Source organism: Salvelinus namaycush, chromosome 20 (assembly GCF_016432855.1).
Source record: "Salvelinus namaycush isolate Seneca chromosome 20, SaNama_1.0, whole genome shotgun sequence".
NCBI classification, from domain to species: domain Eukaryota; kingdom Metazoa; phylum Chordata; class Actinopteri; order Salmoniformes; family Salmonidae; genus Salvelinus; species Salvelinus namaycush.
This window is the reverse complement of record NC_052326.1, coordinates 24,406,139-24,418,581: the sequence shown is the minus strand read 5'-3', so window position 1 is coordinate 24,418,581 and position 12,443 is coordinate 24,406,139. Positions and strand designations below refer to the sequence as shown.

The following is a 12,443-nucleotide window of genomic DNA, read 5'->3' as shown; positions in this document are numbered from 1 at the left end:
CGCACATACACACACAGACACTGGGGCGGGGCGGTCAGCAGTCAACATTCATAACTGTAAAACCTCTGTGACAAAATAGGACGGAGGGAGAGTCCAGACAAACACACACGCACAAACAGACTCACACAACCACGAGGGAGACACAAAACAAGAATGTAGTGCCCTCACTGTATCTGGCTCATCTCAAGCACTAACACAAACACACACACATGCACACTCCCTTCAGCCCTACAAGCCCTGAATTTAGTGGCATATTTTACCTATTATCCAAATGACTGCCTTCCACAAACAATCAGGCCCAGCTTTTATCTTTTATGAGCTGATTAAGTTAACAGGCTTCACATGTGGCCGTGGGTACTAGGGCTGTGTGTGTGTGTGTGTGTGTGTGTGTGTGTGTGTGTGTGTGTGTGTGTGTGTGTGTGTGTGTGTGTGTGTGTGTGTGTGTGTGTGTGTGTGTGTGTGTGTGTGTGTATGTTTGTAGATATGTGTGAGTGTGCACACAGCACACAGCTTGAAATGATGGCTGGGCTGAGGGCAGTGGTAGCTCTTTAGTACTCTCATTATTAGCATTAAAACACTCCCTCCAACTGGCAAACTATGTAGGGGTGCAACCAGGCATCTGGGCTATGTATAGTAGGGAGGTATGGAGGAGGTGGGAGGGTGTGTTGGGTAAGTAAGCAATGGGATTTGTGTGTGTGTGTACCTTGCTGCAGGCTCTGCATGGGGTTAGTGGGCTGTAGGGAGACCAGGCCTTGTCTCTGCAGGTTGATCATGTGCTGCTGTTGAAGCTGCTGCATCTGAATGAGCTGCTGCTGGAAAGCCAACTGCTTGTTACCTATCTGCTGCTGTGGAGATAAGAGAGGCAGAGAGAGTTAGTACATGTTACATTCCCAACCTTTCCAACCTACTCCATTGGAGAATATTTGTATTAAGGTTGGGTGGCCCATTCCATCAATGCATCTCAGGTACAACTTAAAATGGAGTCTATAAGTCCCACATACTAGCAGTGTTGAAAAGAAAAACTATCAGACCCCAAAACTCTAATCTTCCAAGGGGAAAGAAAATGTTGTATGGCGACTCTTGAGGAAAGAGATGGATGGAGGCAAGGAGGGAAGGGATGGAGGCAAGGAGGGAAGGGATGGAGAGAGGAGGTGAAGGGATGGGGGGAGGAGGTGAAGGGATGGGGGGAGGAGGTGAAGGGGTGGAGGGAGGAGGTGAAGGGATGGGGGGAGGAGGTGAAGGGGTGGAGGGAGGAGGATAAGGGGTGGAGGGAGGGGGTGAAGGGATGGAGGGAGGAGGTGAATGGATGGAGAGAGGAGGTGAAGGGGTGGAGGGAGGAGGTGAATTGATGGAGGGAGGAGGCGAAGGGATGGAAGGGAGGAGGTGAATGGATGGAGAGAGGAGGTGAAGGGATGGAGGGAGGAGGTGAATGTATGGAGGGAGGAGGTGAAGGGGTGGAGGGAGGAGGTGTTGGGGTGGAGGGAGAGGAGGTGTTGGGGTGGAGGGAGGAGGTGAAGGGGTGGAGCGAGGAGGTGAAGGGGTGGAGGGAGGAGGTGAAGGGATGGAGGGAGGAGGTGAAGGGATGGAGGGAGGAGGTGAATGGATGGAGAGAGGAGGTGAAGGGGTGGAGGGAGGAGGTGAATTGATGAATAGATGGAGAGAGGAGGTGAAGGGGTGGAGGGAGGAGGTGAAGGGATGGGGGGAGGAGGTGAATAGATGAATAGATGGAGAGAGGAGGTGAAGGGGTGGAGGGAGGAGGTGAAGGGATGGGGGGAGGAGGTGAAGGGGTGGAGGTGAAGGGGTGGAGGGAGGAGGTGAAGGGATGGAGGGAGGAGGTGAATGGATGGAGAGAGGAGGTGAAGGGGTGGAGGGAGGAGGTGAAGGGATGGAAGGGAGGAGGTGAATGGATGGAGAGAGGAGGTGAAGGGATGGAGGGAGGAGGTGAATGTATGGAGGGAGGAGGTGAAGGGGTGGAGGGAGGAGGTGTTGGGGTGGAGGGAGAGGAGGTGTTGGGGTGGAGGGAGGAGGTGAAGGGGTGGAGGGAGGAGGTGAAGGGATGGAGGGAGGAGGTGAAGGGATGGAGGGAGGAGGTGAATGGATGGAGAGAGGAGGTGAAGGGGTGGAGGGAGGAGGTGAATTTATGGAGGGAGGAGGTGAAGGGATGGAAGGGAGGAGGTGTTGGGGTGGAGGGAGAGGAGGTGTTGGGGTGGAGGGAGGAGGTGAAGGGGTGGAGGGAGGAGGTGAAGGGGTGGAGGGAGGAGGTGCAGGGATGGAGGGAGGAGGTGAAGGGATGGAGGGAGGAGGTGAATGGATGGAGAGAGGAGGTGAAGGGATGGAGGGAGGAGGTGAATGGATGGAGGGAGGAGGTGAAGGGGTGGAGGGAGGAGGTGAATGGATGGAGAGAGGAGGTGAAGGGGTGGAGGGAGGTGAATTGATGGAGGGAGGAGGTGAAGGTATGGAGGGAGGAGGTGAATGGATGGAGAGAGGAGGTGAAGGGGTGGAGGGAGGAGGTGAAGGGATGGAGGTGAAGGGATGGAGGGAGAGGAGGTGAAGGGGTGGAGGCAGGAGGTGAAGGGGTGGAGGGAGAGGAGGTGAAGGGTTGGAGGGAGGAGGTGAAGGGATGGAGAGAGGCGAAGGGGTGGAAGGAGGAGGTGAAGGGATGGAGGGAGGAGGTGAAGGGGTGGAGGGAGGAGGTGAAGGGGTGGAGGGAGGAGGTGAAGGGGTGGAGGGAGGAGGTGAAGGGGTGGAGGGAGGAGGTGAAGGGATGGAGAGAGGAGGTGAAGGGGTGGAGGGAGGAGGTGAAGGGGTGGAGGGAGGAGGTGAAGGGGTGGAGGGAGGAGGTGAAAGGGTGGAGGGAGGAGGTGAAGGGGTGAAGGGAGGAGGTGAAAGGGTGGAGGGAGGAGGTGAATGGATGGAGAGAGGAGGTGAAGGGGTGAAGGGAGGAGGTGAAGGGATGGAGGGAGATGAAGGGGTGAGTGGTATAGACTACATGGCATGTGGCGATAACGTCAGTGTGTGTCGCAGTGATGAATGTCCCCCATTCTGGTTTCCCTGTCGGTACCGGTCCTAGCCTGTGTTACGCTGTTTGATGTCCCCCCCAGAGAGATGGCCCTTATCTTCCCCAGATAACAGAGGGAGAGGAAAGATAGAGGAAGGCAGAGAGAGAGAGAGAGAAAGATAGAAATAGGCAGAGCAAGAGAGAGAGGAGGGGTGGAAAAATAACTAAATATATGTTTTTCTATTGGAGAGCGAGTGGTGGCCAGCGAGTCTTTGAACAGAGTGGAGGAACTCACAGGAATGCCACCGAGGTCACTTCCTTCCAGAATGGGCATCTGGGGAGGTAGGGTGTGTGTGTGTGTTTAGGGAGGCAGGCAGAGGGTCACTATGTCAGCACTACAGGCATTTCTTCCCAGAGAGAGAAGAGAAGAAAAATAAATCTGACCTGCCAGATTCCACCGCTTGTTCTCTTGACATCTGTCACAACTACACACTCAACAACCTTCTCATAGACCCGCACCAAGCCAAATATACTTTAGTGTCTACAGCTAGGTACAGAATATTTGATTGACCATGTAACTAGGGCCAGAGTTTTTCCTGTTTCAGTCATTTGGACAGGATCAGGAAAAACTCTAGGCCTTATCTGTAGCTCTTGCTGTTTGAAGCTCTCTAGTACTGTTCAACACTTTCCCTCTATCTTGGTCCATCTCTTCTCCTCCCTGGTCCTGTCTGTCTGTTTCATGTCCCTCCTCTACCCTGTCCCTCCCTCTATCTCACCCTCTCTCTCCAGAGACATGGTAGTGGTTCTTTAACACATTGTGTGTGTGTTCTGTTTACATTAGCCGCGGCTGAGTGGCCAAAGCTAGCGCAGTAACAGGCTGTCAATGTGATTTATGAGCACATCACACACTGTCTGAGCCTGCCAGTCACACACACGCGCACGCGCACGCACACACACAACACACACACACGCGCATGTACACACACACAACACACACACACACACACACACATACACACACACACACACACACACACACGGTCCCAAACGGCTAGTGTGACAGACAGAGTCACTTCATCAAGCTGACTTCTGACCAGCCCAATGCACCACTCACAAACACGTGCGCAAACACACACTCTTTCAGCATCACTTCTACACAGAAAAGAGCGAGTGGAACAATCAGAGAATAGAGAAGAGGTCAAAAAGTCACAGTCATCGATGCACAAACGCTCAAAAAGGCACAGGGGAGATTTGTCTTTTTTCCCTACTCTCTCCCTCCCTCCCTCTCTCTCTCCCTCCCTCTCTCCCTCTCTCTCTCCATCTCTCTCCATCTCTCTCTCTCTCCATCCTTCTCTCTCCCTCTCTCTCTCCCTCCCTCTCTCTCTCTCTCCATCCCTCTCTCTCAATCCCTCTATCTCTCTCCCTCCCTCTCTCTCTCTCTCCCTCCATCCCTCTCTCCATCTCTCTCTCTCCTTCATCCCTATCTCTCTCCATCCCTCTCTCTCCCTCCCTCTCTCTCCATCCCTCTCTCTCTCCCTCCATCCCTCTCTCTCTCCATCCCTCTCTCTCCAACTCTCTCTCTCTCTCCATCTATCTCTCTCTCCATCCCTCTCTCTCCATCTCTCTCTCTCTCCCTCCCTCTCTCTCTCTCTCCATCTCTCTCTCTCCATCTCTCTCTCTCCCTCCCTCTCTCCATCCCTCGCTCTCTCCCTCCATCCCTCTCTCCTTCTGGTGAATGACCAGCAGAGAACACAGAGCGTTTCCTCATTTAATCACATCTTTCCATCCATCTGATTTATCCATTATTATTAGAACTACTAATCAGAATAAATATCATAAACGACTAATTAAAGTTCTCATCTGTTTACTGTAGTACATAGGGGAAGTGCCTATCCCCTAAGCACTTCCCCTATCCCCTAGGCACTTCCTCTATCCCCTAGGCACTTCCCCTATCCCCTAGGCCAGTGGTATTGAAAGTCGGGGTTGCGACCGCAGCTGCAGTGGGGGTCGCCAACATTTTTTAAATAAGAGTACAGATCATTGTAAAAAAAAAAGAAAGAATCATTGTAAAAAAATGTTTGATGTATTTCTTGGTTTATATTCATTTTGATAGAGATTAAAATGATATTATTTGTTAATATAAAATACAAATTTACCGATTTTAAGATTGTGTCATTACATGTGGGTTGGGGAGGAGTTGTGAGAAATGATGGCGGTAGAAATAGGGTCCCCGCTGAAAAGGTTTGAATACCACTGCCCTTCCCCTAAGTGTCTGCGGGTTTGTGTTTATACTTTCAATTAAGACCTAGACAACCAGGTGAGGGGAGTTCCTTACTAATTACTGACCTTCATTCATTGATCAAGTACAAGGGTGGAGCGAAAACCCACAGACACTCTGCCCCCTGTGGAATGAGTTGACACATGTGACCTAACCTCTATTTCCTGGGCACTTGATAAGCAGGTGACCTACGTAGACCTATGTAACCTACCTGCCATACCCAATCTAACTAGTAGGTTGGACCTGGAGGTCCTGCTGCTTGTCCTTCTTCCGCTCAGTCCTGGGACACCAGGTGAGTGGAGACTCAGGCCAATCAATGTCATTAACCATTCAATTAACCACCAGCTAGCAAAGAAAACAAGCAGTATTGCGGTTCTAGAGGCATATCAATATGTCTGAGTTGGACTGTTGATGACTGTAAGGCATTGAGTTAGACTGTACAGCAGGCTTAGCTTGAGCTGAACACAGGAGATGATGCATGTCCACAACAGTGGGTATGGTGAACCATCACACATCAACTGTGGTGTGTGTGTATGAGTGAGTGTGTGTGGTGTGTGTGTGGAAGTGTGTTTGTGACCAGTGTTTGCACTTGTCTGGTTGTTACAGGAAAACAAAACCGGAGATTCGGACAGGAGAAGGAAAGAAAACAGCATCAGACACAGTCTCTACATGCAAGTCAACCACAACTGGTTTGCTTTGGTCACGGTTGAGTTGGCTGACCGCTGTAGACGAGGGGGGAGAGGGTCCACAGGGAGAGGGGGATCAGAGATGAGAGAGGAGGAAAGGATGGCGGGAGGGAGAAAGGAGGGATGATCTAGGGCGAACCTCCTCATGCAATTCCCACAATGGTCTCTGGAGTCCATGAGCTCTCTAGAAGCCTGTCTCTGTTTCCTACCTGCTCTTGTCTCCTTCTTTCTCACTCCTCTCTCTCTCACTTCTCTCTCTCTCTCTCCGTCTTTCTCTCTCAACTTTCTCTTTCTCTCTTTCTCTCTCACTTCTCCTTTCCTCTATTACTGTCACATCCCTCCTCTACTCTCTGAAAATTGGATGGCGAGTGTGTGTGTGTTTGTATGTGTGAGAGTGTGTGTGTTTGTGATAAAATCACTATATTATTGATGTCTTAGACACCTCTGACAACTGATAACCAATGTTCCCTCCCAAAAAATTAGGCACTGAGCAAATTTCGGGTCTTCTGAGCAGAAACGTGAACGATGTGAAAATTCTGTGCAACTTCCAGCGCGAGTTTACTATGAATACTGAAGCTGTACCTGCTAGAGGTCGACCGATTAATCAGAATGGCTGATTAATTAGGGCCGATTTCAGGTTTTCATAACAATCGGTAATCTGGATTTTTGGACACCGATCATTACATTGCACTCCACGAGGAGACTGCGTGGCAGGCTGACCACCTGTTATGCGAGTGCAGCAAGGAGCCAAGGTAAGGTGATAGCTAGAATTAAACGTATCTTATAAAAAACAATCTTAACATATTCACTAGTTAACTACACATGGTGATGATATTACTAGTTTATTAAGCTTGTCCTAAGTTGCATATAATCGATGCGGTGCCTGTTAATTTATCATTGAATCACAGCCTACTTCGCCAAACGGGTGATTTAACAAGCGCATTCGTGAAAAAAGCACTGTCGTTGCACCAATGTGTACCTAACCATAAACATCAACGCCTTTCTTAAAATCAATAGACAAGTATATATTTTTAAACCTGCATATTTAGTTAATATTGCCTGCTAACATTAATTTATTTTAACTAGGGAAATTGTGTCACTTCTCTTGCGTTCTGTGCTACAGAGTCAGGGTATATGCAGCAGTTTGGGCCGTCTGGCTCGTTGCGAACTGTGTGAAGACTATTTCTTCCTAACAAAGAGAGCCAACTTCGCCAAACGGGGGATGATTTAACAAAAGCGCATTTGCGAAAAAAGCACAATCGTTGAACGAATGTACCTAACCATAAACATCAATGCCTTTCTTAAAATCAATACACAGAAGTATATATTTTTAAACCTGCATATTTAGTTAAAAGAAATCCAGGTTAGCAGGCAATATTAAACTAGGGAAATTGTGTCACTTCTCTTGCGTTCATTGCACGCAGAGTCAAGCTATATGCAACTAATTTGCCAGACTTTTACGTAATTATGACATAACATTGAAGGTTGTGCAATGTAACAGCAATATTTAGACTGATGGATGCCACCCGTTAGATAAAATACGGAACGGTTCCGTATTTCACAGAAAGAATAAACGTTTTGTTTTCGAAATTATAGTTTCCGGATTTGACCATATTAATGACCTAAGGCTCGTATTTCTGTGTGTTATTATGTTATAATTAAGTCTATGATTTGATATTTGATAGAGCAGTCTGACTGAGCGGTGGTAGGCAGCAGCAGGCTCGTAAGCATTCATTCAAACAGCACTTTCGTGCGTTTGCCAGCAGCTCTTCGCTGTGCTTCAAGCATTGAGCTGTTTATGACTTCAAGCCTATAAACTCCCGAGATTAGGCTGGTGTAACCGATGTGAAATGGCTAGCTAGTTAGCAGGGTGCGCACTAATAGCGTTTCAATCGGTGACGTCACTCGCTCTGAGACCTTGAAGTAGTTGTTCCCCTTGCTCTGCAAGGGCCGTGGCTTTTGTGAAACGATGGGTAACGATGCTTCGAGGGTGGCTGTTGTCGATGTGTCCCTGGTTCGAGCCCAGGTAGGGGCGAGGAGAGGGACGGAAGCTATACTGTTACACTGGCAATACTAAAGTGCCTATCAGAACATCCAATAGTCAAAGGTATATGAAATACAAATGGTATAGATAGAAATAGTCCTATAATTACTATAATAACAACAACCTAAAACGTCTTACCTGGGAATATTGAAGACTCATGTTAAAAAGAACCACCAGCTTTCATATGTTCTGAGCAAGGAACTTAAACATTAGCTTTTTTACATGGCACATATTGCACTTTTACTTTCTTCTCCAACACTTTGTTTTTGCATTATTTAAACCAAATTGAAAATGTTTCATTATTTATTTGAGGCTAAATTGATATTATTGATGTATTATATTAACTTAAAATAAAAGTGTTCATTCAGTATTGTTGTAATTGTCATTATTACAAATAAATAAATAAATAAAATCGGCCGATTAATAGGTATCGGCTTTTTTGGTCCTCCAATAATCGGTATCGGCATTGAAAAATCATAATCGGTCGACCTCTAGTACCTGCTTTAAGTTACAGTTTCAGACAGTGGTCTGTGGATATTTGATCATAATGTAGGCCTACCAGAGTGGCCTTTCATCAAAAACAATGGAGAAAATGCATCCCATAAAAAAAATTTAACAGCGAAATATCTGTTCTATCATTCAGCCTACAGTAGCAGCCAATGTGTGGTGTTCAATGTAGTCCTACATTCCATGAGACTTTTGAAAAAAACATGCAGGGCTTGACATTAACCTGTTTATCCACTTGTCCTTCAGAGAAGGAGGTGACTGAAAATGTTGTGTTGTTTGATGCAAAATAAAATGCATTACTATACCCATACCATTATTACAGAGAATCAGAAATGAACCAACCCCACCCTCCCAACATAACCTCTATGACAGTAATCTGGTGTGATTGATGTGGATGCTCTTTGTTGTTACGTGTTGTGATGCTACTTGATCCCCATGATCCCTGTTAGTGTGATTAAACCTTGCGGAGGTGTGTGTTGGCACCGTTCTCACCGCTTGCTGGGGTTAATTGACAATTAAAAGTGTCAGACCCCTCTTATAGTGAGGCTACAACAGGATTTTACTTCAGGTTTCACGCACGCACACACACACACACACACACACACACACACACACACACACACACACACACACACACACACACACACACACACACACACACACACACACACACACACACGCATTTACACGCCATGTAAATAAATACTTATCCTGCATTAAGACAGAGCTCTCTGTGAGTAGGGTTTGGCATGGTGTGTTAGCAGAGAGAAATGTAAAGCCATATTCCATCACTACCATAATCCCTGTTTGGAAACGCAGGGTACACAACACAGAAATGCAATAAGAGGACAGAAGGAGGAAAGGAGAGAATGATAGGATAAGAGGACAGGCGATAGAGTAGAAGAGGTGAACACTCTGCACCAGTGCAAACGCTTACCTCCTTGGGCCCTACTCCACAATCCCCTAACTCACGTGTTGGCCACTTCAACTGTGTACGAGTGTGCTTGTGAGTGCACTTGATAACACCACACAGTAGGGGTCTCACCTCTTTGGCTGCCTGCTTCCCAGCCTGCTGCTGCTGCTGAGTCAGAAGCTGAAGATGCAGCTGCTCCTGCTGCTTCTTATAGTACTCCTGTAGCTGGGGAGGGAGGGAGGGAGGAAGGAGGGAAAAGGGGAGGGAAATTGATCAAAAGCCTCCCTGCAAACCCCAGGCCTAGCTGCAATAACACAAAGTATAATAGAGAGCAGTAAGACTGAGGCAGCGTGTGTGTTTATGTGATGTATAATCAGTTTCCACAACAACTAAAGCAGGTAGACAACATGTAATTGTAATGTGTATAGGTGTATAATGTGTGCAGGGAGGGAACCAGCTGGAGGAGCATTATCACGAGGGAAAAGAGGTAGATAAACCAGTTAGCATGATCAAATACACACATGTCTTTCAAGATAAATGTTGATTCTCACGTGGTAAAAGGATGAAAGAGTTAGAGAGATGACATGACCCAACAGGAGTGTTCTGTCCCTCTAGGGAAGAGGCTGAAGCCATGGAGAGACGCACATAGCTCTTTTTGTTTGACTTTCTTCCTTTAAAAATAGTTCTTTAATGTTCACCTGAAACACCTGGACAGAGGTGGGCGTGGGTCTGTGTACAGGCCCAGTAGAGGTGTAGGTTTGAGGCGCCCCGTAAATCTTGGTGCCCTACAGTAGCTGGCATGGAAAAGGCGTCGCCATAGCGCCAGAGACAGATGTGATACAGACCCACTGTTATTTATGGGCTGCTTACTTATCGGGTTGGGGGAGGAGGGACGTGTTCTGATGTGGCCATTTTGAAGGAGAATCAAGGTGTATCAGCCTAGAAATAAACTTTGATTTCGGTCATTTGAAAAGGTCCTGAGAACGATATATCCTCAGCGCTAAAATGAAACTAAAAAACATTGCCCAACACTGGGAGCGAACTCGTGATGCTCGGAGCACGTTGCTCACACCACTGCGCCACAGCCGTTCACAACGCTCTAGCAAGCTGTGAGAATACCGATGATACTTGATGGTCATAGCGCATCGTTTTTCATTATTTTGTTTTAAGGCTTCCCCAAACCATAGCGCTAACCTTAACCACTCAGAGTTAATGCCTAAACTGTTAACCTGCGAGTTGTTTCTGTTTAATCCTGTAACCACGCAGAATTAAATAGACGTTCATTCATAACACGTCACATTTTGAAAGGAAATTGAAATCTTGTTGATCTTTATAGTCTGAAGTGAACAACTAGCCTGTGTTTCAGATCAGAGAAGATGAGGGAAGGAGACGATAACAGGGAGCCATTGGACTTCTACTGGCTGGTACTGTTACTACTGACGAGACACAGCCTGTTTCTGTTTGTTTGACTAACGAATCAATCATTTACCAAGGACACTCCATGAAGATAAGCATCTCCCTGTGCTCTGACAGCCTGTCCCTACAACAGGGGAATGTGTGTTTCTCTTTCTATTCCTCGGATTCTGTCCATTTCTCTTCTTTATTCTTTGTGCCTCCCATTTTCCCCTCTGTCCCACCTCCCTGTCTTTTCATACTCAATAGGCAGAGTTAATCTCTCCTCCAAGTCACTGGCTGCCTCCCTTTCACAGACACACTTACAAGCTAGGCTGGTGCTGGAGAGTTGTAAGAATAATTAAGTGATAATTAAGGTATTTTTTAATGATGTGATTCAGTGGCTCTGTAGCATTAAGAGAGCCACTCACCTTGCCAGCCTATTACCGTGACCTTGCCTTGACTAACACACCAAGAAAGAAACCAGATCAGCTGTGGTGTAATTAAAGGTTAACACACACACACACACACACACCCACACACACACACACACACACACACACACACACACACACACACACACACACACACACACACACACACACACACACACACACACACACACACACACACACACACACACAATGCAAAGTCTCCATGGGGATATGAAATGTAATGATCCGATGACTGATGTGGTCTGTGATTGCTGCATGTAGTGTGTGTGTGTGTGTGCTGATTTGTGGCTGATTTGCTGATATAGACTAGGTGGCATTCATGTTGTGGTTAATTAAGTGGGAGAGTTGTGTTAAACTCAAGTGGTTTTAAAAAGCAGAGGTAAAACGGCCTTACACAAGTGTGTGCGTGTGAGCGTGTGTGTGTGTAAGTGTTTCACCCCCACCGCCTCTCTCCTCGTTAGAGTAAAAAGACCTGTGCAAGCTCTTCTTAACCATCTCATTCCCAGAGAGACAGCATATTTACATTACCATCCATTTTGTCAGATCTTCCCACTTGTAACGGAATTCCTCCTCCTCTTCATCCGAAGAGGAGGAGCAGGGATTCGACCAAAACGCAGCGTTGTAACTTGACATGAATTTATTTAAACAAGACAAAAAACGAACTATACTTGATACTAAACAAAATAACAAAACGAATGTAGACTGACCTGAACGTAAGAACTTACATGTAACGAAGAACGCACGAACAGGAAAAACAGACTACACAAAACGAACGAACAAACAAACAAACAAACCGAAACAGTCCCGTGTGGCGCAACATACACAGACACAGGAGACAACCACCCACAACAAACAATGTGAAAACACCTACCTTAATATGGCTCTCAATCAGAGGAAATGAAAACCACCTGCCTCTAATTGAGAACCATATCAGGTCACCCATTAACCAACATAGAAACACATAACATAGACTGCCCACCCAAACTCACGCCCTGACCGACTAACACATACAAAATAACAGAAAACAGGTCAGGAACGTGACATAACCCCCCCGTCAAGGTGCGTACTCCGGACGCACCACCAAAAGTCTAGGGGAGGGTCTGGGTGGGCATCTGACCACGGTGGTGGCTCAGGCTCTGGGCGAGGTCCCCACCCCACCATAGTCAATCC

The 12,443-nt window shown here is 47.2% G+C and overlaps 1 protein-coding gene across 7 annotated transcripts in view; it reads right to left on the bottom strand.

Annotated features, from left to right (window-relative positions):
• The window catches only part of foxp4 (forkhead box P4), a 169,722-nt gene that overhangs the window by 39,531 nt on the left and 117,748 nt on the right, over positions 1 to 12,443 (bottom strand). For all 7 annotated transcript variants that reach the window (XM_039015906.1, XM_039015902.1, XM_039015903.1 and 4 more), the window contains 2 exons: positions 9,559 to 9,651; positions 704 to 845 (listed from right to left, as the gene is read on the bottom strand). In XM_039015906.1, coding sequence (XP_038871834.1) covers positions 704 to 845; positions 9,559 to 9,651 — 235 coding nt within the window. The remainder of the gene's footprint in view (positions 1 to 703; positions 846 to 9,558; positions 9,652 to 12,443) is intronic.